The following is a 24,778-nucleotide window of genomic DNA, read 5'->3' on the forward strand; positions in this document are numbered from 1 at the left end:
ACTTTTCGAGTGAAAAAAAAAATGGCTAGAACACTGGGCTCATAACCTATTGGAAAATGGGAGTGAGCCAAAGAACGAACTAGGGAGTCGATGCCGGTTATGGACCCTTTGCGTATTATGGACCCCCTACAGAAAAACATAAAATTAACACTCAAAGCAACTTTATTCCTATGAAAATCCACCGGGAGAACTTCGATTACATTGTTAGTCAGCAGTTTCAGGCAAAATATTTGGTTTCAGACGCATAAATACAGATATTTGAACAGTTTTGTAAATGAAACCACACAAGAGGGTCCATAATACGCATTTCCAGGAGGGTCCATAATAGGCTCGTCGGCAGCTAGCCGGATTACATGGGAATCAAATGGAGGGTCCATAATACGCAACGTCAAATTTGTAAACAATCCTATTATGGACCCCAGGAGGGTCCATAATAGGCATTCGGACAACAGTTTTACAAATTCATATTTCGCTGGAAAAATCGAATAATTTTGTATGTTTCTTAGGCGTACTATGAAGTAAAGACATTGAATTTGTTGTTAGACTCCACAAAACGTATATGCGTCTGAGATATCATTGCGGAAAAGCGTCTAGAATGAATTTCAGCTACTAAGGGGTCCATTACTAGCATTGAAACCCTAATTTGCTTGAAGGTTGAAACGAAAAAGAATGAGTTTATTCATGAGGCAGTAAAATTAAAAAAAGCATAGCCTACTATAATGGTTGATACAATTCAAATTGCGTTAGGGGATTGCTTGACATGTCGCACTCTAACATGCTGTCGTCATGATGATGGTTGACGAGAGCAATGTCAAACTCATTCATGGTTTCAAAACATTTTTATTTTATTTTATTGATGTACAAGGGGGTCAGGGGCCATGTCTCCAATATAAGTTTGAAAACTCATACCGTCCATAATACACCGGGGGACTTGGAGTTTGGGAAATAGGCAACGCAACATCTTTAACCAGAAGGTTCTTTAAGTTTTGCTTCTACTCTAGACTTTCCCTACAGAATGATGCAAGGTCAAAAGAACATGGGATCAGTCATACATATAGCGGTAGTGAAGTGTTTTGCCCACAGACAAACAGACGTAACACTGACGAAATTTCCATCGACCACTCAGTTAACGATCATTTCAAATTCGCTATGTTACAAATCTGACAACCAGAGACGCGCGCATCGTTTTTCTTCGCGTTTGACGTTTCACACTACCGCCATCTGCCGGTCTTGTTGCATGAAACACCTTTTCATGCAACATGCTCACCAGATGATGATAGTGTAAACTGGGCGATGGATTTTGAAGAAATTTGTTCTATGTTTTACGTCTGTTTGTCTGTGTTTTGCCTAAGGATTTGGGAAAGGAGGAATTATGTGTGGTGTTTTATGAATAGCTCTGTGGAACAAATTTGTTATTAGTAAATAATTAGTTAATCTGATTTACCTCAATTAGCAGTAATGATTAAATAAAAATTATACTTATTATTTTCTAGGCCATTACACTGCCATGATAAGGGATATCCTTCCTCTCCGATGACTTGTTCCTCCTTCTGTCGGTCAATACGCTGCCATGTCTTTCCTCTCGGATGTTTTTTTCCTCATTGTAATTGCGAGTTAGATATGAAAACAAGGATAAGGAGAGAAGAAATGTTAGTGATTGTTACATGCTTTATTGCTGTATTGGCCTACAATGAAATCATACAAAATTCGCTCTTTGGATTCCCACGAAAACAATCCCCATGCAGCTTCCGAGAAACTCCATGGTAATGATCACTGTACGCCATGTGCGGCATTCAGGACATCTCAACAAAATTGACAGTAAACAACAAAAATTAATCCGAAAGAGCGAAAACCTCAATGTTTCAATGTAGGACAAATCAGCTTTACTGCATGTGAGAAGTTCTTGGTGATATTCTCACAACGGCCATTCAGAATGGTGGTTCGACGGATGTAGATAAAAGATCATTATGATAAAATTAACGCGACGACATGTTAGTAAGCTCAGAACGATTATTGTATTTGCAACTGAGATAGTTAAGCTAAGGGTCGATTATTGTATATAACTTATTATAGAAGCATAAGTAAAACGCGCACGCGAAGTTATGTCGTTCCATCCCATCTTCAAGTGCTCCCCACAAGCACAACACTTCATTCTGGCACTTTAGAATGTCCATGTTGTAACTTGCTCACACAAGAAATCTGCCTCGACCGAGTTGGCAGAACGCGCCCATACCCCTTTCTGAACCAAAGGACAGGGCATTCATGGTTTCAAAACATTCGGAACAAAATATTTATTTTCACCGCTTACTTCACTTATGTATGAAATTGAATGAGATCCAATGTTAGGGGACGGACCTGGTGTAGTGGTTAGAACACACGCCTCTCACGCCGAGGACCTGGGATCGAATCCCATCCCCGAGATAGTCACTAAAAAAAAAATCAGTGACGACTTCCTTCGGAAGGGAAGTAAAGCCGTTGGTCCCGAGATGAAACTAGCCCAGGGCTAAAAATCTCGTTAATAAAGATAGAAAAAAAAAAAAGATCCAATGGTAGAGAATTCATTTATCTACCCAATGGTATTTTTAGGGGCAGCGGAGAATGTCCCGAAGTGTGTTTTATTCAAGTGCAAAAATCGCTCAGGCGAAAGTTCCAATGAAACTAACCTCACATATCCTGGTTTTCCAACCTCAAACTAGTGCTCATACCAGCCGGATCTCAATTTTTATGAAAGTAGTGCAATAATACAAAAAAAAAAACAAACGTATGTAGAACGTAGAGAATGGATATTCCTACCTTTTCCGCCTAACTGTGAACCGTATTATATCAGGAAAATAAAACATTTTTCCCCACAGCGCACATTGGGGAAATCCGAACCAAAAGGTGGAAAAAATTGATAACTTCCACAATAGAAAGATAAAAAATAAGTTTTATAGCTCATTCTAAAGGAAATTTTCTCAGGAATCGATTGGTGATGGTTTCATGAATGTGGGGCCACTCTGGGATAAGCTATGGTGCCCGTTTTGCCCCGATTCCTTGAAAATTTTAGATTTTCATGTTGTTTTGAGTAAAACTGTTTTATTGTGGAGATTATTTCCGATGAAATCCATCATTTCTAGTCCATTCAACAATGTTTCACAGAGAACGTTATAAAAAAATGGAAATTTAGGGGATTATGGGGCCAAATGTACAATGCAATTTTTTTGAAGAGGAATTTTTGTTTTAAATTTTTTCAACGTGTTTTTATATTGAAATAAATTTTTTAATAGTCAAATAATCATGAATATAGCTTGCAGAAATAAGTTGTAGTAAAATTTTTAGAATGTGTATGATCATTATTTATGCTCTATGCAAAATATTGTGAATAATTTACCTTCTTATATCACAAATTCCAAACATTTCCAAACGATGTGCGATAGTTTGGGTAAACGATATTGGTCTAAATGATCGATTGCCGTTAGCCTCATTGATAGGAGATAGTGGGAGCATATAGTTTTTTGGCTATTTTTGCCCCAATTCCTCTAAAAACGATTTCATTCATAATTAATTGAATCTCCGAATTAAATTTATTATGTACTAAATTGTTTATTCAGTAGTTGATACAGTATTTAAATCCTTAAACATAGGAGATTATGAGGATCTTTTACACACAAATAAAAACACTCAAAAATGGATCCATTAAGTAACCATCTGCAGTTTTTTTTTCTAATTGAAACAAATCACTCAGAATTAAATTAGTTACACAATCATACCTGAAGAAATTTCATGACAATGAAATTGCATTTTGAAGAAATTTCATGAGAATAAAATTGCGTGGAAGTGCCCAAGTAGCTCTGCCTGTACCCTACTACTAAAAAAGTGATCATAAACAAACAAAGTCTTCCATATATTTCAATATGGCACATTTTGATTGAAGATGTAGTAGTTAAAAATGCTTAATTCAAAATAAATTGACGCTTATATTGAGCTGTTCGGTAATCCAATCCGCATGGTTATTAAATTAATTAACTCATTACGCGTGGTAGAGATGGACAAATCATGGGTGAAATTATGAAAAAAATCCACGTGCTCGGCTGGAATTTGAACCCAGGACTCTTGTATACTAGACGAGTGCTTTATCAACTAAGCTACCGAGCCCGTAAAGCGCTCGTCTAGCATTTTTTCATATTTTCACCCATAATTTGTCCATCTTTACCACGCGTAATGAGTTAATTAATTTCAATTTCTTCATGTTATGCATTTTAGAAGCTCTTGAACATGCTTGAAATTCAATCAAACAGATGTAACCATAATTACTGTGTACAATATTAACAAAGTAAGGTTCACCATGAGGAACATTGATGTCAACCAACAAGCAATCTGTTAACAGCTAATGTAGAGGCAACATAACAAACATAATAACTATAAATTATACTAATGAAATGAATGATCGATTTTGGAAAAATCTAGAATTGAGCATTATTAACAACTGCATTATCATTTTTATGATAACTTTTTCTGTAGTGTATGATAGCAATTGGAATATTGAATACCAAATATCCATAAAAAGACAAAATTATTTCCCGAATAATTTCTTGTAAAATGCAATTTGACTCTCACGAAATTGCTACAGTAATGATTGAATAACTAACATGATCCTGAGTAATTTGTTGCAATCAGAAAAAAACGGCTGATGATTTCTTGATGGATTCATTTTTGATTTTTTTATTTGGTTATTTTTTTGTTTAATGTGTAAAAGATCCCCAAAATCTCCTTTGTTTTAGGATTTTAATATTGTATCAGATACAGAATAAGCAATTCAGTACACAATAAATTTGATTACGGAAAATGAGTTGAATTAATTACGAACGAAATCGTGTTTAGGGGAATTGGGGCAAAAATAGCCAAAAAACTATATGCTCCCACTATCTCCTATCAATGAGGCTAACGGCAATCGATCATTTAGATCAATATAGTTTACCCAAACTACCGCACATCGTTTGGAAATGTTTGGAATTTGTGATATAAGAAGGTAAATTATTCACAATATGTTGCATAGAGCATACATAATTATCATACATATTCTAAAAATTTTACTACAACTTATTTCTGCAAGCTATATTCATGATTATTTGACTATTTTAGAATTTATTTCAATAAGAAAACACGTTGAAAAAATTTAAAACAAAAATTCCTCTTCAAAAATATTGCATTGTACATTTGGCCCCATAATCCCCTAAATTTCCATCTTTTTATAACGTTCTCTGTGAAAAATTGTTGATTGGACTAGAAATGATGGATTTCATCGGAAATAATCTCCACAATAAAACAGTTTTACTCAAAACAACATGAAAATCTAAAATTTTCAAGGAATCGGGGCAAAACGGGCACCATAGCTTATCCCAGAGTGGTCCCACATTCATGAAACCATCACCAATCGATTCCTGAGAAAATTTCCTTTAGAATGAGCTATAAAACTTATTTTTTATCTTTCTATTGTGGAAGTTATCAATTTTTTCCACCTTTGGTTTCGGATTTCCCCAATGTGCAGCGGCATGTGATGGATGCGTGAAAAATCAAATCTCTCATCATCTGGCTAGTTGCGCTACCAAAGTATAGATGGCTAACAGTATGTTGCGTTTTGCGATTGGAAGCGTATAGAAAGTAGACAACTAATCGTTTGCCTTCGTTTTAGATGGGCTATAGCCCAACTAACGGGAGCCCAATTAAAACGTAGCCCACCTAAAGATAGTGCAACGAACGAAATTCGACTGTAGTTCAATATGTATCAACAAAAATCGATAACATGGCAGTGAGCAAAATTAGGAGCATGCGCGAAATATGATAGCATTACGGTAGATACAGCATGCACAATGTGTGCACTTTATAAAATGAACAGTCATTATTCGTGTCGGGGAGATATATGATTATTTCTCTGATATTTCTAACATGTTTAAACGCACAGCAAATAACGTTTATTACGATAATTTATTAATCAATGATCCTGTATAGTAAAATAAAATAAAATAAAAGTTGCTTTCAGAGTAATAATTATAAAGCATTTTTGCTGACGGACGAAACACGTTGCTTGCTTGTAGAAACAGCAGAACATTTTGTTGGAGAAGGCCCGAAGTTTTTCTTTTAAACGTGTACTTATGGATTCTTATGTGGCTTACATCGAGTTGCATGATTGAATGATTTCGGTTGGTTTCCAACTTTCGCAGAAACCTCCGCATGACATTTTTTAAAGTCTAAACTGCGAATTTGACTGTTGAGGAAACTAGCCATTTATTGTTGTAAATTTAACAAAAGAATGCCGGTTTCCATGAAACTGAGTCAAAAGAGCTGAAATTTTTAACGATCACATGTAATTTTCAGCATTCTGACATGTACAAATACATCAGAAAATTTAATTTTGACCGAAAACATAACTCGCCGTAACAAGTATTTACATAAGTTTCATGACAATCTCAAACTCCTTCCGCGACAATCGTGTACACTATATTTTTGTCGTTCGAAAAAGTTTCTCTTACAACGATAACCTTGCCTTTTCAAACTTGTTCATATGTTCCTAGTTGAATAGTGAACGACTGAATGCTTGAATTTATGCAGAAGGGATGGAGCTTTGCGTTACTCTGATTGTTTCTGTATGATCAACAAGTATGCTATCTATTGAACTACATTATGAATCCGTTGCTGCGATGGCAATCCTTTTCTAGGACTGACTTGAAATGAGCATTCTTGCTATTTTATTGACTGTTGTTAAATGACTACAATTCTGTTTTGTGTTTTCCTCACTCGTAGGTGACCATTTGATGATAGATTGCAATACCTATGTGCTTACTTTGCTATGTTGTTCACCATACGATCTACGCTACGGCTTTTTTTTTAATATGTTGTAAGCGATTGCGAGTTTTTTGTTTGTTATTTTAAACTTTATTATAAAATAAAAAATGTTGTATTTTTTCGTGTTGCATTTATGTGTGGTATGACTTACATAAGTACTTTCCTGTTTCAATTCTAGTTTCCTGTTTCGGGCTGCGTCGTTTGTAAGCTTTCGTGCTGTTTTCGTCCTATGAAAAATGTGCCTTTCTGTGCTCCATTCGTCGCTTCACGCAGATTTGATATTCACTATGATTCATCTCACGGTTACAATAACTAGCAACATTTTAAAATTCAACTATTAGTAGGTAATAATAGTTCAGATGTAATTTCACCGTTCGATTAATGTTTTAGTACGATAATAATATAATGATGATAAAAAACCATCCCATATCGAAAGGATTTTTAAAGTGAATACTCACACTGCCGGTGGAAGCCTCATTGGGCCTTGTAACATTTTGACGTAGGACAACGTCTTTTTATTCTATACCGGGTGTCTACAAAATTTTCTGAACTGAGAGCGTTGGGTTGGAATGAAAGATTTTGAACATTTTTTGTCATTTTTTCACATTGGAGCATTTTTTTTTTCAATCTCAAACGAAGCAGGATTTTTCTCTTTGTTAAAGAAATTGAAGGATAATAAAAATCGCTTAAAATAAAAAAAATGTAATTTTTAAAACACATTTTTTCACATCGAAGGTGATTTTCTCAATGATCTATTTTGTTACATAGGAGAATTATGATTCCACCATTGAGCATTGTGATTTGCATTGGATACATTTTCAATACCAAGTAGGCACCTATTGAGAAAAGCGGCTTATGTTTCAAATGTTCGTACTATCGGTATTTTCAGCGAAAGGAACGTTATTTTTTATATAAAGTGTTTAATCCCTCCCTTTTCTTATGAATGTACAAATACTTCCATTTTATGCTACATCTGTCAATAAAATACAGATCCCCTGATGAAGTTCCAAATCGGGATCGAAACGTTGGAGCGAATATGATTGTTTCGTCAATTTATTCAGATTGTTTGCCAGAAAATTCAACACAATAACTAATATAGTCGAAAATCACCAAGAAAGGTATCCCGCAGTAAGTGGGACCTTTCGTAATAGCTCATTTAGGAAAAGTTTTTGAAACGGTATGAACGTTCTTCTTCTTGGCATTACATCCTCACTGGCACAGGGCTTGCTTCTCAGCTTAATGTTCTTATGAGCACTTCAAAGGTTATTAACTGAGAGCTTTCTTTGCCAAAGTTGTCATTTTCGCATTCGTATATTGTGTGGCAGGTACGATGATATGTACTATATGCCCAGGGGAAGTCAAGGAAATTTCCATTACGAAAAGATCCTGGACTGACCGGGAATCGAACCCAGACACCATCAGCATGGTTTTGCTTTGTAGCCGCGGACGCTAAACACTCGGCTAAGGAAGACCCCCCAACGAAACAATCCAGCGAAACAATATTGAAGTTTAGAAGTCTTTGGGAATTATTCCAGGAATTCCTTCAGGGAATTATCCAGGACATTCCTGCAGGAACTTATCCCGAGATTCTACCAAGAGCTTTTCCAGCGAAATAATCTTGAAATTTAGAAGTCTTTAGAAATCTTTCCAGGAATAACTTTAGGGAATTATCCAGGCATCCGTCAGTTCATTGAGTTTTTCGGAGACCCCTAGAAACTCATCCAGAGATTTCTTGAGGATTTTTTCCTGGCATTTCTTTAGGAGTTTCTGCAGTTCCTCTAAATTGATACTCCAAGAATTTATAAAGCCTTCCTCTATGATTTTTAGGGGATTTATAAAACCTATGACTTTTTAGGGGATTTCCAAAAGTAACCCTTTCAAGTAGGTGCCAGTAATTCATCCTAGGATTTTTCCAGGGATTCCTCCTCTTTGGTGATAACACACTACACGTTTCCCTAAGGATTTTTTTTTCAGAAGTTACTCTAAAGAATTCACCGGGGGTGCCTTCAGAAATCCATTCAATCAGTCTCTACGTAGTGTTTACAGGGATTTTCTTAGGATTTTTTTCAAGGATTCCTCTCATGAGGTTCATTTAAAACTTCTGTTGGGAACTTCCACGGAAATTCATCATTTTCTTGACGTTACGTCCCCACCGGCACTTGCTTCTCAGCTTAGTGTTCTAAGAGCACTTTCATGTTCACTTCGATAGCTTTATTTGCTCAAGTTGATATTTTCGCATACACGATAGCAACGAGACGTGTGATAGGCACGATGATAATTTATACCCAGAGAAGTCAAGGACATTCTCATTACGAAAAGAGTCTGAACCGACCTTGAATCGAGTCCTTCAACATGACTTTGCTTCGTAGCCGCGAACGTTACCACTTGGTTAAGGAAGGCTTCATTCATATATAAGGCAGCGTCAATTTATTACGTAACGCTAAAATTGGAAATTTTTGAACCCCTCCCCCCCTCCGTAACGCTTTTTGTATGAAAAATTTAAAATTTTTGTATGAGCCGTAACGCTTGAGCCTACTCCCCCCTCCCCCTAGAGCGTTACGTAATTTGTGGATGCCGCCTAAGCCCCTTGAGAATCTGCGCTACTGTCATAACGGATACCTTCAATTTACAATTTAAAACAACCTTCTTCAAAAAAGTTAAATGCCAATCTTGTCCTTTCTTGCTCTCTATGGAGAGAATGCATTTCTCAATAGTTTTTTCGTAACTTCGATTGCATCCTTTTGAGAACCTCGCTTAAAAAATAAACCGCTTACACTTACATTGGTGACCATCTTGGTACAAAGAATAATGTCTAAAATAAAAGAAAACTTCCATTCCTTCCTGTCCGAATCTGATGTTTTAATAAAAAAAAAGTTCACTTCCAAACATTATTGGTTAACCAAAACATATCACTAATCCTAATGAATGGGACAATTCACGCTCTTGAATACAGCAAAAGTGTGAACGATCTCACACCAGTTCAAGCACTACCAAACCTACGCGCCTTCGTCGTCCGGGAATAGACCTGCAAATTTCGCATTCCGATGAGGGATATAGATCCTGGCTCATCTCCAATCGTGTCGTCGATTTTACTTCCGATACTCGGCACACTCAAGTCGATGAACGTTATGTAGGTAGCTGTTCTAAATTTTTTTGTATATGTTATATATGTATGTAGTTGACTAATCGGTAAATAATAGGATACTAAAAATGATAAATCAATAACAATAGGAGCATTCCACGCACATTCCAGATAATTATGCTGGTTATTCCTCGATCTCTTTAAACTTATGTTTGCGAGCATGTTGGCCGCATTGGAGATGATTCATCTCGTGTGTTTATCTAGTATCATCGTAGTTATGTTAATGTGTAACGCGTTATGTACCTCTCTCTTTCCCGTATATTCGAGAGGCATATTTAGTCCTTACACATTGAGGTATCCATTGGACTGGCCGGCTGTACGAAGGACGAGTTTCCACTAAAGGAAATGTTGCTGCTAGTGTTATGTGTCGATGACGAAGAGATGCTACTGTTGAGTGAGCTCATGCCTCCCCCGCCACCTGTTCCGGCACCAGAGGAGGAAATCACCGGGAAGTGGCCACTAGCCCCTGCCTGACACGACGCTGGTCCGGCGCTAGTGTGATGAAGCATATTTGGTGCCGAAGTGTTCAAACCGATTGGAATCGCTGGTTTGATGAAACGTTCGCTGGCTCGGCGACTGACCAGCTGACCGCATGCGTGACAACGGGTTAATCCGCCGGGGCTGATGGGTCGATGGCTGCTACTACCTGCAGCGAATGCAGACACATTTTCGTTGAACAATCGCTCCTCTTCGAACTCGAGAGACGATTCCGACTCGGAAAGATGACGAGATAGGGCTTCACGACGTTCTACTTCCTGCTGTAGCTTTCGTTGTAATCGCTTGTTCTCATCGCGAATACATTTCTCCTCTTGAGCAAAGTGCTGAGATTTCTCCTGACTTTCTTTTGCTGCCGCTGCCAAGTTGTTGCGCAGTTGATCCACCTCCGAACGCAAGTTTTGAATATGAGCCGTGAGCTGCGAGGCAGTGTCGTTACCGTTCTCGTTACGGTGGTTGATTTCTCTAGAAAATGAAATAAATTCATAAGATGCAGTCAGGACAAGTGGTGAAAATAAGTGTCATATATATTTTAGTAACCAAATTTGAGAAAAAAGTGACTTATGGTTTTGAAAAACAATGACTAAAAGTCTTGAAAGTCTATCGTCAGGGAGAGGATTAATAATACCCAGGCATTGCATAGTCCGCTCTCATTTGTATCGGGCCATTATCGGCAATATTCCGCAAGTTGTAACAAGCTTGATGAATAAAAGCAGCGAACGAGAGTTCCAAACAGAGAGCCATGATAAAAGCCGTTCTCTCTCGCTTATTTACAATTGGGATAGTTTTTTTTTATTTTATTAAAACTACATCCTATACAGCGATGGGTGATTTTGAATCGATGTTCCAAACATCGATTAGGCGGCATCCACAAATTATGTAACGCTCTAGGGGGAGGGGAGGGAGAGGCTCAAGCGTTACGGCTCATACAAAAATTTTAAATTTTTACAAAAAGCGTTACGGAGGGAGGGAGGGGGTCACACATTTCCAATTTTAGCGTTACGTAAATAATAAACGCTGTCTTATTTCGTTTCGATTAATCGATGTTAGGATCACTCAAAATCGAGTGAATCGATTTTCTTCATTCGATTTTTTGTTTTGATTTAAAGTAAAAAAAATGATTCGAAGTCTCCAATAAGTTGATGAATCTTAAACCTAGTTTTGAAGCATTGTATGTATAATCTTTAACTTCAAACATTATTTGATTGGAGAAATTAAATAATTGAGAATTTATTTATTTTATTTTTTTAATTTGAGCTTGAAAATCGAATCGATTCTAAAAACATGGAATAAAATTTTTGCATGGAACGTCGAGAAATGGTTTTACTTTTTTTGCACGGTTTTTGAAATTTTGAACTGAAAACTTTTTTTACACGGTACGCATCCCCCGTGCAAAAACAGAATCGGGTGTATTGCCTTTGATCATTATGTAGCATAAAATACCACGCGATAACAAATCCAACTGCGAACATTTTTTCGGCAATACAATGAAAAGTGTAATTAAACACTTGAATAAAATTAGTAAAACTTATCACGTTCTTTAGAAAGATCAGTTTGTCTTCATCAATGAATTCTCAAGTAAAACTTGATACTACTCTTGCCCATCTTGCCCGAGTTAAATTAACTTTATCGTGGTTTTGATGGAGTTGAATAAAACTACGGCCATGATGGAAGAATCCATGTAGGTTTATTATCTAGGTTTACATCAACAGACATGTATAGTCCCAATGATATTAAAAATAAAAACAAAAGTACATGGTATATTACAAATCAAACGTGACAAAACATTAAATATGAAAAAGTCAAGATCGTAAAACATTTCAAACTTCAAAAATGTCTTCAGTTCCTCCGACCAGCGAAAAAACTAGAAAATTTACGGCGAAGCAAAAAGACTAAAGACAAAGCCAAGCGTTCTTGACGCTTTATCGACAATATAAGCGATAAATGGGAGAATGTCAGTTGCGAATCCAACAGAATACCCAAATCCTTAACGCACTGCACTCGTTCGATTGGCGTATCAAAAATGATATACTCGGAGATTATCGGCTGTTTCTTCCGTGAAAAAGTGATTACGGAGCACTTTGCTGGATTGACGGTTAGTCGGTTGAGATCACACCATCCAGCGAAGACGTTTTTTAGGTCGTCTGCGAACGTCAGTCGACGCCCTTCCACAACAAAGTGTACGTCGTTAAAATGCAAAATGAAAATCAACGGACCCAGATGACTGCCTTGCGGTATGCCTGATGACGCGTAAAAGTAGGGTGATCGAAATTCTCCTAAAGCTACCACTTGACTATCAGACTACTAACCAATTGACGATCAGTGAGGTAAGAGCGGAACCATTTCAAAAGGCTACCTCCACCTCCAATCCTATCGAGCTGGGCGATTGCAATATCGTGGTTTAGCTTATCGAGCGGCCGATAGTGAATCCATGTTGATCAGCACTCAAATGCTGTCTGCAATGTGCGCTTAGAGAATCCATGACCACCAGTTCGAACAGCTTAGCTACAGCATTCAACGATGTGATCCCTTAATAGTTGTTAACGTCTCGCTTGCTTCCTTTCTTATACACGGGAAACATTTCGGCTATTTTCCAGCAAGTCGGAAATATACCGCTGGTTAGCGAAAGTTGAAATACCTTGAGAAGCGGTTCCAACAAGCTGCCGATCATTCTTTTCACAAAAGCAACTGGAACACCATCTGGTCCCGACTTGAACGAAGTTTTGAGCTGTGATGCCCCTTTCAAGATCCTTTCTTGAGTAAGGTGGATACTGCTAATCGTTTGATTAGCCAGAGGAACATTGTTGGCCGCGGTATTGATGAGATCGACGGAAAGCTGTTCGTTTACGAACACACTTGCAAATTTGTTTGAGAACAGATTGCAGATGTCCTCTAGATTAGACCCAGTTGTGCCGTTGAATGTCATGGACGATGGCAAACCAACTTCCTTCCGCTGTTCGTTCACACGTAATTCCAGAAAGATTTGACATGCAAATTTAGTTGTATTTCGCTCTGATGGCGATGAAAACAGAAACGACTCAAACGCTTGTATTCATAGTTGAGTCTAACGTAGTAGCATTTTTATGACCATCTGTGAAATTTGGTAAACCGTCTGAGCGCTGCTTTCTTCTTCCTCTTCAGCAAAAGAAAATCGTTGGTCATCCATGGAACACGTGAGTTGATCCAAATGACTTTTTTAGGAACGTGCCTTTCAATGACATATGCCAGGGCGTGAGAGAAGGTTAGTGCTGTATTATTGATTGGCATCCGTTATAGCTAGAATGCAAACCCAATCTGTCTCGGACAGCAATACAGCTATACTACGGATATCAGCTCTGCAAAAGTCATATGCAACAATCGAGGGACTAGAAATGAAATTACTAGCGGCGGGTAATGAGAAACAACCTTGACCAAAGGTGCAGGTGCCGTCGATATGAAAGGAGCAGTATCACGACCACTCACGAAACATCCAGGTTGCGACCATTTTCGTTCATCACGTGGTTAATCTGAGCAAGAGTAGCACCCAGACAACCAAAATGTACGCATAACGAAATCACCTGGAGGCTTTGTATGTGCAAAATTTCACTTATAAGATGTCGCGAAAAGGCCTTCTACGTACAAAAGTGGAGGCGATATGCGTGCATATATTATGTGATGATTTATAACATACAATGCGAGTGTATACATATTCTCCCGAACTAACCTGTTATCTTATGCGACTAAACTTATGATAACAAATGTTGATTTGACAGCTGCGATTCGACTTATTTTGTACGAGTGTACGGGACGAAACAAAATGTACAAATGAACTCAGAAAAAAGTGTTTTATGCGAGGAAACTCATCAATTTGACGAGATTATCCACGGTGTTTTGCGGGTTTGATGTAATTAGTATGAATAAACGAGTTATAACGTGAACTTTCATGCGATTTCTGGTTGTCTGGGCAGTACCGTAACAATCAAGAAGATTGACAGCACCAACGTGAAACGAAGTGGGTTTATAATCGGGACACAGAAAACCACTGTGAGTTGGAGTCCATGCGATGTCTGGCAAATTAAAATCACCAAGAATGATCATTTGTCACTAGGGGTGGCATATTCCGAAACGACGGCGATTGATTGACAGTGCGTGTTGATGTAATCCATATCACGAGTCTGGTCCGGAGGGATGTTTATTGACTGGTCCGATGGATAATGATGCACCGCGCGGCTGTTGTTAAGTTTCCAAAAACGCGCATTTGCCCAAAATTCTACGCAGCGAATGGTACAGGAAAGGAACAACCGCGTGTGATGAAACTCCGCAATGTTATCTCCCATATGAATGAAGTAAAAAGGGAGCAAAACCGCGGTTGTTCCTTTCCTCTTTTGAGCAAATGCGCTAATACAACGCATAGATAGAGTTTGCGGTCGCTAAGCTGAAGAGCCACCCAAACTTGTTCCACAGAAATCCAGGAATCGTTTTCGATTAGACTTGCTTTAAACTAGGTATGGACTCCTACAAGCACGCCATCTCCAATCGTTTTGCGGATGTGATTCGTATTTCTAACGCAGCTGAATACCTCGTATCTAGTGTTCCTTTATAATGTCGAATTCGTTTTTGAACCTAGGTTGGAACTGGCGCAACCCGTTCTGAATCACAGTTTCAACCCCAACCCGATTCAGGTTCGACCGAACTACAATCTATTTGACATTGGTTTGTTTATGTGTTGATCACCGACCCAGTTCCTAAAACGAAAACGATATAAGAGAGATACGCGGATGCTGACATTTATGTTAAAGTGTGAGCCAAACGAGCAGCGAGAACTGTAAAAGCGTGAGCCAAACGAACATGCGTTATGTTTGTTTTGAACTTCTCTTGAGGAGCACTGTAATCTGCTTGAAATTATTTAGGTGAAAATGTGTTTGCAAAGAGCAAAATATATGAAATATTTTCCTTTTTTGAATTTCTGTCAATGCGATATTTAGTTGTTGATTTTTTTTTTTGCTGATTGTTTGGAAAAGTAGCTAAAACATCTATAACGAAACAAAAAACACGTTTTAGCAATGATGAAGTCATGTCCGTGTTACAATATTATGCTCAACGCCGAGCAAATTCAGCGCTGCTGGTCTGTTACCAAATCATTCAATTTTACTTCCGCTTATCTCTCATATAAAGGATCACTACTCGTATCCTTCTCCAAAAATATAGCTCGAAACTGATCGAGAATGAGGCCATGTTTCGGTCAAGGCTATGACATCATAGCCGTGGTCCAAAAAGGCTATATGATAGTCGTCTAACAGACCTTTCATTCCTCAAACATTTTGAAAGCAAATTATGACGTCAGAAGCAGTTTGTTGAGCAGCGGCAGCACTGGAAATGGGATTACTATCAGGTGCGGAAGCATTGGATTACGGATGGTACCTGTCGACATTCGGACTGCGGAAGCCCCCGTCACCCACCCCAAGCACAGGACCGGGACGGCTGCAGGTCGCTGGCTGGAGAGACTCGACTGTGTTGGGGGATCTGGAGCTTCCTTAGTGCCGACGGTGATTTTGCGTTCCGGTGATGACTTATCTCCATTAGAGGAAAGGAGTAGGACGGTGGAGCGAATGTTTTTTTTTTGTTTCTCGATATTTTTGCACCATTTTCTACCAGCTCTCAAAACATTTTTCTAGTAAGGTACCGCGGGGTAAGTGGGTAAATGAGATAAGTGAAAATAATTGGTATATTTTACTGAATATGTGAATTAACGTATTAAACTCATGCGACAACACTTCTAAGTTGTCCCCTCTGACAGTTTCAAACTGCAAGAAAAAAAAAATTAGAATTAATTTGACATAGACCTAAAACTAACTAAATTGAAACACCGTCAATTTTCTAATCACGTGGGGCAAGTGAAAAGTTTCTCAGTAGAGATTGAATTTGTGTTTTCTCTTTAGGTAGCTATAAGTATACAAGGTTCGTAATTATCATAGAACAACAGAACGTGCTGATAATACAAGAAACACTATACTCAAAGCGTTAAATGCTATTATCATGGCCAAATCATGGAACTTCTCTAAAATTAAGGTTGCCAAATTTTACGATATCAATATGTTTACTTCGGACAGCCGATTAAAAGGAAGACGTTGATTGAAAAGTTCCAATATAAGAGAACAAACGGAAATCTTGTGGAATGTCTGTGTAAAGCTAGTTCAAAACATAAAAATGGGATATAGGTGTATCAACATAAAAAAGTTTCTAAGTACTTTATTGCAGGATTCCGTTCGATTTCTCTTGAAGAGTCATCCGAAGTCTTAAAAACAAATAATGAACGGTGGAAATTCTACAGAACAAAAATGCAATTGCTGTCCCATGATGTATGAACTAACATTGGAAATGTTACAGTTATAATGTTGTCGAATCATTTCAACAAACATAACTGAACAGGGGTGACAGGGGTGGGTGGGTGTCGAAAATGACCATTTTTGGCGTTATGAAATTTATGAATAAACCCAAAGTAAGGAGACATTTTTCGAAAACTTTCTCTGTACTTTTTTCTTTAATTTTACATAAAAATCAACTTCAGTATACTGCTTATATTTGGTGCGAGTCAAGCTAAAAAATATACACGACCTCATTTGTTTTAATTTAAGGTCTCTAGAATTTGAAGAATCCCAACTATGCGAAATCCATTACCCACTTGCCCCACGGTACCTTATGTCGATACTGATCATTAGTCAGCTGGATCCGAAGATATTCCAAAATTTCTTGGGGGACCGACGCGTAGCCATAACCCACGTAAATATCTCAGGCTACAGAACTTTTATCGTATTCGGATATTCACTACTCGGAATGTTACATTAATGCGAGTATGTTGTTTAAAAATGAAGCAATGTGGTGCAGCCGTCTTTGAGTACAGTCGAATTTCGTTCGTTGCACTATCTTTAAGTGGGCTACGTTTTAATTGGGCTCTCGTTAGTTGGGCTATAGCCCAACTAAAACGAAGGCAAACGTCATTTTTTGGCATAAGACGCAATTTGTCAATGTTGGAAGCTATGTTTTTCTTTTGTTCTATGTTATTTGACAGCTCGAAACTCAGCCCGATTAGTGAAAGTCATTCACTAAGTGGGCTACATGTTTAGTGTAACGAACGAAAGTTGGCTGTAATTAGCATTTAATGTTTCTGGCACCATACTGGACAAACAAAGATCTTGAAAACTCTAAAAAACCTCATATCGTAATTTTCAGATTTCTCCAAGAATACTGAACCGATTTGTATGATTTTTCTCAGAGTAGCTCCTTATTACCTGGCATTGTTTAGTACACATTTTATTTTTTTGATAAATTGACCAAAAGGGGGTCGGTATCCTTGAGGTTACGCTCGCTCCATAAGCGGATGGTTATGGGATGGAGTGCGGCATTTGAAAACAGAGGTGTGAAAGAACAGAAAGTCATTATTCCATATTTCGTCTTTCGCCTTTTTACGATTTGAAATGCTATAAATCATTTAACCGATGTTGTTATAAGTGTTCACGTTCGGCGTGAACAGATAAAAAGCCCACAGCGCGTCGATGCCATACTGATATCAACTCTGCTATTGAACGGACTGAATGCCCAACCAACGCAAGACAGTTATACCTACATCTAGCCAACCGTACTCCAATCTGTCTACAGAACAGAGTAGTGCGCTTCTAAACAGCTATCTCTCCATCTAAATCCCTCTCAACTTCTACAACACCATTGGCCAGCAACGATCATCAGTAGTATAGTAGTTGACCGCCTACCGATCAACAAGGTCCATCAGCACATTCTACGTGTGCTCCGCGTTCGTCGCGTCAAACCCTTCGCCCACAGATCGGGGATGGGTAAAGTAATTGAAGAATGAATTGGAAATAGTGTGTATAGTTTCGCCAATATAAGATTATGAACTGCACTTTGTATTTTGTGAAATTTCGTGATCACTGTGTCCCTTTTCCATGAGAACGGCCAGCTCTCTCCGGCGTGAACTGAATCTGTCATCGTATTACAAATGAAAAGTGCAATGCAATGATTTTTTTTCTTGAACATTGCTTAACCTTTCAGTCGTTGCGCGGTTTGCCACCGTCAGAACCACTGTTATAAACAAACGAGTTTTTTCAGCGGTGTTGTACAAAATACAGCAGCGCGACGAATGAAGTTTTAAATTTAGAGTTTCACAAAAATGAACTTACGCCATAATTAAGAATATTTTTTTCGAAACCATCAAAAGTTGCGGATGATTCTGTGAAAGATAATCGTTTTGTGTTACAAAACACTGGACCCATATTTCGATAATGTCTAGAAGTTGTTCTGCAGATGAGCTTACTAAAAATCTGGCCTCACTTGAATAAAAAAGACCGATTCTCTCGGTATTTTCACCCAAAATAGTGACTTGAAAAAAGTTACCAAGTCCCTAAAAGCTGCCTATATGTAACAGCTCTGCAAAGTCTATTCAATAACAGGCATACGAAATACTTACTTCGGACTGGTTGGATCTGATACCGGCTGATCTAGCTTGATTTGTAGCGAACGTTTCTCGGCTTCCAGCTTGTCCATTCGCTTCCAGAGCTTATTGACCAATGCTTCCTGCTCTTGCTCAAGTGTATTCTCCAGTTCCACCATCTCTCGGCGCAATTGTTCCAGGTGATTTTGCTTGGCGGATGTTTCCGCTTCGAGTTTTTCAATCTTTCGCATCAACTTATTGACCAGGCATTCCTGTTCTTGCTCCAGGGTAAGCTCCAGTTTGCATTTTTCTTGCCGCAACTGGTCTAGCTTACGCGACAAATCGTTGGTAAGACATTCCTCTTCCCGCTCGTAATGATGGGCTAGTGTTTCCTTCTCCTTTTTCAGGGCTTGGATTTTCTTCAATAGTGTGTTTGAAATGTATTCCTCCTCTTGTTCGGCTTTTGCTTGCTGAAATAGAGGCAAATGCTTTAATTCTTCGATTAAACTTACACAAGAGATACTTACAATAATGACTGAAGCCTGTCTCAGTGCACGATTCTCTTCCTGGATAACCTTTACACGGATTTTGTAGGTGTCTAATTCAACTTTCAACACTCTAAAACATCATAAAAGGGACTGTGTTTTACACAATATAAACCTAAACTAAATACGAAAATACTTACTTGTTCTGTTGAGTTAAACTTTCGATGCGTTTCTGTAGCTGCTCCCGCGACACCGGGCTCGGTGGAAGCATCGCTCCACCATCGAGAGAGCTTTCAGATTCACACGGGCTGTCCATGGTTGTTGTTTAAGCTGCAAAAAAAAATCAATGTTATTAAAATTATTAGGATAACTTTTAAAAGAATCAGCAAACTAGTTCAGTTTCTAGAACGAAGCAAACAAGAATTGTTGATTGAAAAAAAAAACTGTTTTGTATGTCTCTTCTACACTCAAAATAATCCACACGTCAAGATTACGTAAAATACCAAGAAATGAACTTTTCTCCAGTTTACCTGTCAACCGTAGCTATCACCTTAACGCAGGGTGTCCATTCAAAATCAGTTTTCCAATTCCCGGATTTTTCCCAGCTGCTCAAAAATTTTAAACCTGATGTAATCATGATTCTGAAAACTGATATTTTTCAGACATTTGACAGAAATTTTGATATTTATTTAACTTTCAAAATCTTTGTTTTCTAACTATGAAATTTGAAGTAGTTCCAGTGTTCATTATCAATCGAGTCATCTCGAAACTAAGGGGGTGCGTAGCCTTGAGGTAACGCTTTCGCTTCATAAGCGGAAGGTCATGGATTCAATTCCCAGCCCCTCCAAAAAAAATAACCCGTCCAGCCACCAGAAGACGCCGCACGGAGGACCGTGCTTAGGGGAACACATCCATCCTCCGTCAGTATCAGATGGTGACCACGAGCACGGAGTGCCTTAAAAAAAAAAAAAATCTCGAAACTACAGGAGATACCTGGGGTGCCGTGGATCGCTTAACGTAGATATATATGAAATAATCCGTCACTAATATGTACTGAATCTGCCTATTCATCTTAAGTGAAAACACGTACGTTCTTCGGTTCATTTTGACAGCTCAACTTCTAAAGTTCATTTTGTGTTATCCCGGGTAGAGGTGAATAACAAAATAATGGTAAAATAAGAACAAATTTTGCAATCATATCTAGTTTAACCATTATTATGTCTCTTTAATGAATGTTCGAATCCTCTGAGCAGAATCTCAAATAGAGAAACTTTAAAGTAGATGGAGTACCGTGTACCTTTTAATGCCGCTCCTAAATGCTCATCTTTGACAGATACGCGTATTTCGACTACCACTTGCAGTCTTCTTCAGTGTCAGTTACTTGTATCCACTATACGAGTAACTGACACTGAAGAAGACTGCAAGTGGTAGTCGAAATACGCGTATCTGTCAAAGATAAGCATTTAGGAGCGGAATTAAAAGGTACACGGTACTCCATCTACTTTAAAGTTTCTCCATTATTATGTTATTAATATATGACATTAAATATCTCATTAATAGCAAAACATACTATCATAGCAAAATCTGTCATTGATATGTTATACTTGAAATTAATGTAATAACTAATCAATAACAAAATATACTATCATGATAAAATTTGTTACTTTTGCAAATTTATTAAAAACAATAAATATATATCTAAAGAATAACAAACATCGCCATCATAGTAAAATATGTCATCATTTTTATAATTGAAAACTTTATTCAAATAATTCATGAGAACAAACCAATATCAAATTTTGCCATAATACCTCATTTTACTATTTGTATGTCAGATTCAAAAAGCAAGTTTTTTAGCAGGAAAGCTAAAAGTTTATTTTATAATCATGCTAAATTTACATATTAAAGTCAAAGAACTAAAATTACCGTTATTTTGATCTACTCATGAATAGCTTATTTAGTTATTACAGTGGGATTCCGTTTTTGGCATGCTCCGTTTTTGGCATGCTCCATTTTTGGCACCCCCCGATTTTGGCAACAAAATGGATCCGTTTTTGGCAACATTTTTGAACACCATTAAAATTTGTAAATTTTCGTAAACATTTTCGTGTCTATTGCTTTAGTCATTGAAACAACAAATCCACTCCACAACAATTACATTCCAGAGCTCCATTTTCGTCGATATTCCCCCAAATCTCACCAACTACTAGGGGCTCCCGTACGCGCCTATTATCTTCGGGATGGTCATTGGACATGTATTCGCAACATTTCATGAGGCCAATAATCTCCACTAGTATCTCAACTACAGACAAATCTATTTTCTTAGGCATTCATACCAGCCCATTTGAGTCTGCCAGCAGGTGATACGCTAAAAAACACCTCTCTTTATATTTGGAACAGCTTGTTTGAGCATCAGCACCGACATAAGAGGAACGAATATTCTATGACTTTATGAATTACAATCATAAATTTCGTCTCAACTTGTTTGGTCACTCTTTTTATTATTATTGATTTACATACATTGCATATGTAAAATCACACCGCAGTAATATATATACAGCAAAATGTCGTGTATCAGAACTTTTAAGGAATTTCATTAAAAAAATGCGTTATTCTAAAGAATTGCAGAAGTGTCAATATATAATCTATGAAAAGAGTGCATATTTCACTACATTCTATATTATTATTTAAGGTGGAATCACCGGCCCCACGACAAATGCGAACACAGTGTAAACTACACTTTTTTCTCAATAATATCATTGAAGCGTTTCTACGTCAACTACTTCGAGCTACGTTCCCTCTTTAGAGATTCTGTAAGACGTTAGATTTGTTAAGAGACGATCCAAAATTATGTACAAGATTTTTAATCAAGGATACAGGTCTGAACATAATAAAAATGTTCCTTACGAGCTGGGCCTTTAAGAATCCTTTGGGGATTCCCGGTTCTTGGGGGACTTCTCAGAAATTCGAACGGATTCTTGAGAATATCTGCAGATTACAAGCGGACACTGAGAGATTCTGACGGGATCCTGAGAATGTATAATTGATTATTGGGGATTATGTCCAAAATCTGGTTATTCCTAATAAACTCTTTAGATTGCTATGGAGTCCTATATTTTTATAGCGCGATAATGTGGATTTCTAGTGATATTTTGAATATTTCTGGTAAAATCTAGGTGATTTTGAAAAGGTTTCCAGAGGAATTTGATGAGTGCTAATAATAAAAACTTCTAAAAATTTTCATCGTAGACTTGAGAATTTTCAGCAATATCGCAGCGGAATTCAAAGATGATAATTCCTAGCAAAATCCTTAGCGGGATCCTGAGAATTCTAGGCGAGATCCTACGGATTCCTAGTAAGATGCTTTAGAGCCCTAGCGTTTTTCCTGTAGATCCCTTACGAGCACATGAAGATTCTTATCAGGCTCTTTAGGTTTCATAGTGGGATCTTGTAAATTTATGATGATCTCATAAGGTAAATGTAAAACATATGTCAAGCTCAATTATAAGTCATTTCAAGTAAAAATAATATTCAACAAAATTCTAAACTTACTGAATTTTGTCAAATATTCCGCTAAAGTCTAAAAGTTTAAACTGATTTTTAATATTTATCATATTTAAAAAAAGATATGCCGTTTTCCAATATCCAGCGCTTTTGTCTTGTAAATACATCTTTGTAAGAACGCAGTAATTCATTTTATGTTTTTCATATTCTAACACAATTTCAGGAAAATGTCGAAATTCTTGAATAAAGGGTCATGCACAAATTACGTCACGCTCCAAGGGGGGGAGGGGGCCAAGCCAAGCGTGACAAGCCTTACACAATTTTCGAAGGATTCATACAAAAAACGTGGCAAAGGGGGGAGCGCGGTCGATAAAGTCGAAATTTAGCGTGACATAATTTGTCTACCATCCCTAAAGGTCACTTATGCGATTATTGATTTTACAAGACCCACTCATACAAATAGCTTCCAAAAAATCATTGAAGATTTTAAGGCGTAAAAAGTATGTAAAACGTTTGCCACAATCAACATTACGGGCTATAGATTCAGATCATAGTACAACCCTACGGAAAACTGCTTCGGAGTGAACCGTTCCGAATTCTCGATTTCATATGATTCCATAAGGATCATGTAATAACATTCTAATGATATTTTCAGACCAATAGCTGAAAAATAAAATTTAAAATATGGGTTCCGATTTTGGCACGGTTCCGTTTTTGGCAACTGAAAATTTCGACTTTGTTGCCAAAATCGGAATCCCACTGTATTTAGTTATCAATATCAAAATAATAACATATTTTGTTATTTACGGTTGCCTATAGTTTTGCTATTATTTTGTTATCACAATGGCAAAATATGTAATGATTTAGTTTTTATGACATACAAACTCAGTTATTATTTTTGTTATTTTATCTCTTATTTCAAACAAACAAAGAACAAATTTTGCTATTCAAACATTCTATTTTAATGGTAAATTTTGTTATTCTTTTGCTATTTTCCTCTACCCGGGATGCTGCATATAGAACACCACGGTGCCCCGACAGACCGTTACTATGTAAAAAAATTGTCCATCAAATTTGAGTAGAGGGCTGGATTCCTGAGGTCATTCTGCATCTCTGGGCCAAGATCTAAAAAAAATCCCTAGGAGGAATATCAAGAAATCGTAATTTGGAGTTTTTGACTAAAAATTTCGAAATAAACTATATAAAAAACCTACTAATCGCTCAAAATGTTGGCCAAACTGTTCTCAACTAGTATACAATTGTTACCGTTGTTATAATTAGAAATACATGTCGGACTCGATTATCCGGAGTATCGATTTTTTTTCACTTCGGATAATCTAATTCTCCGGATAATCGAATCACTAAGAAAACATTTGAAATCACCGATTAAAGAACCTAAATATTATCTTTTTTCGTTGTTTTATCTATATGATGTGGTGGCGTGGCCAGAAATTATTTCTAGGAACAGTAGGAGTCTTAACAAGAAAAAAAATTGATTGATCAGATTACACAAAAAAAAATTTTTTTTCAAACCCCCTTTTTTTAAATACGTTAAAAACTACAAAACCATTCAAATTGTATATTGCAATACCAAATTATCTCTGATTCATGCATTAAAATTGAAAAACAAGAACATAAAAAAAAATCCGGATAATCGAGTCTAAAATTCCGGATAATCGAGTCACCGGATAATCGAGTCTCCGGATAATCGAGTCCGACCTGTATTTACAACTAACTTAATTTACCAGAGTGGTTTAAGTATGTTTTTATATGGCTTAAACCAGTATGCTTAGTTTACTAGAATAAAATCTAAGAAATAAATTTCAATATAATATTGATGTTTTGTTCGATAAACGTGAATCATTCAATGCTGAATATTATTTATTTACAACTTACATTTTGATTTGC

The 24,778-nt window shown here is 37.3% G+C and overlaps 1 protein-coding gene across 1 annotated transcript in view; it reads right to left on the reverse strand.

The window, feature by feature from the left end:
• Window positions 1–5,945: 5,945 nt before the first annotated feature.
• The window catches only part of LOC5570325 (coiled-coil domain-containing protein 6), a 46,403-nt gene continuing 27,570 nt past the window's right edge, over window positions 5,946–24,778 (reverse strand). Inside the window, exons 2-5 of the mRNA XM_001653103.2 lie at window positions 19,567–19,696; window positions 19,409–19,499; window positions 18,918–19,351; window positions 5,946–10,924 (exon numbers count right to left, since the gene is read on the reverse strand). Of these exons, the coding sequence (XP_001653153.1) occupies window positions 10,240–10,924; window positions 18,918–19,351; window positions 19,409–19,499; window positions 19,567–19,682 (1,326 nt within the window). The 5' untranslated portion in view covers window positions 19,683–19,696 and the 3' untranslated portion in view covers window positions 5,946–10,239. The remainder of the gene's footprint in view (window positions 10,925–18,917; window positions 19,352–19,408; window positions 19,500–19,566; window positions 19,697–24,778) is intronic.

This window comes from Aedes aegypti, chromosome 2 (genome assembly GCF_002204515.2).
Source record: "Aedes aegypti strain LVP_AGWG chromosome 2, AaegL5.0 Primary Assembly, whole genome shotgun sequence".
In the NCBI taxonomy this organism is placed as follows: domain Eukaryota; kingdom Metazoa; phylum Arthropoda; class Insecta; order Diptera; family Culicidae; genus Aedes; species Aedes aegypti.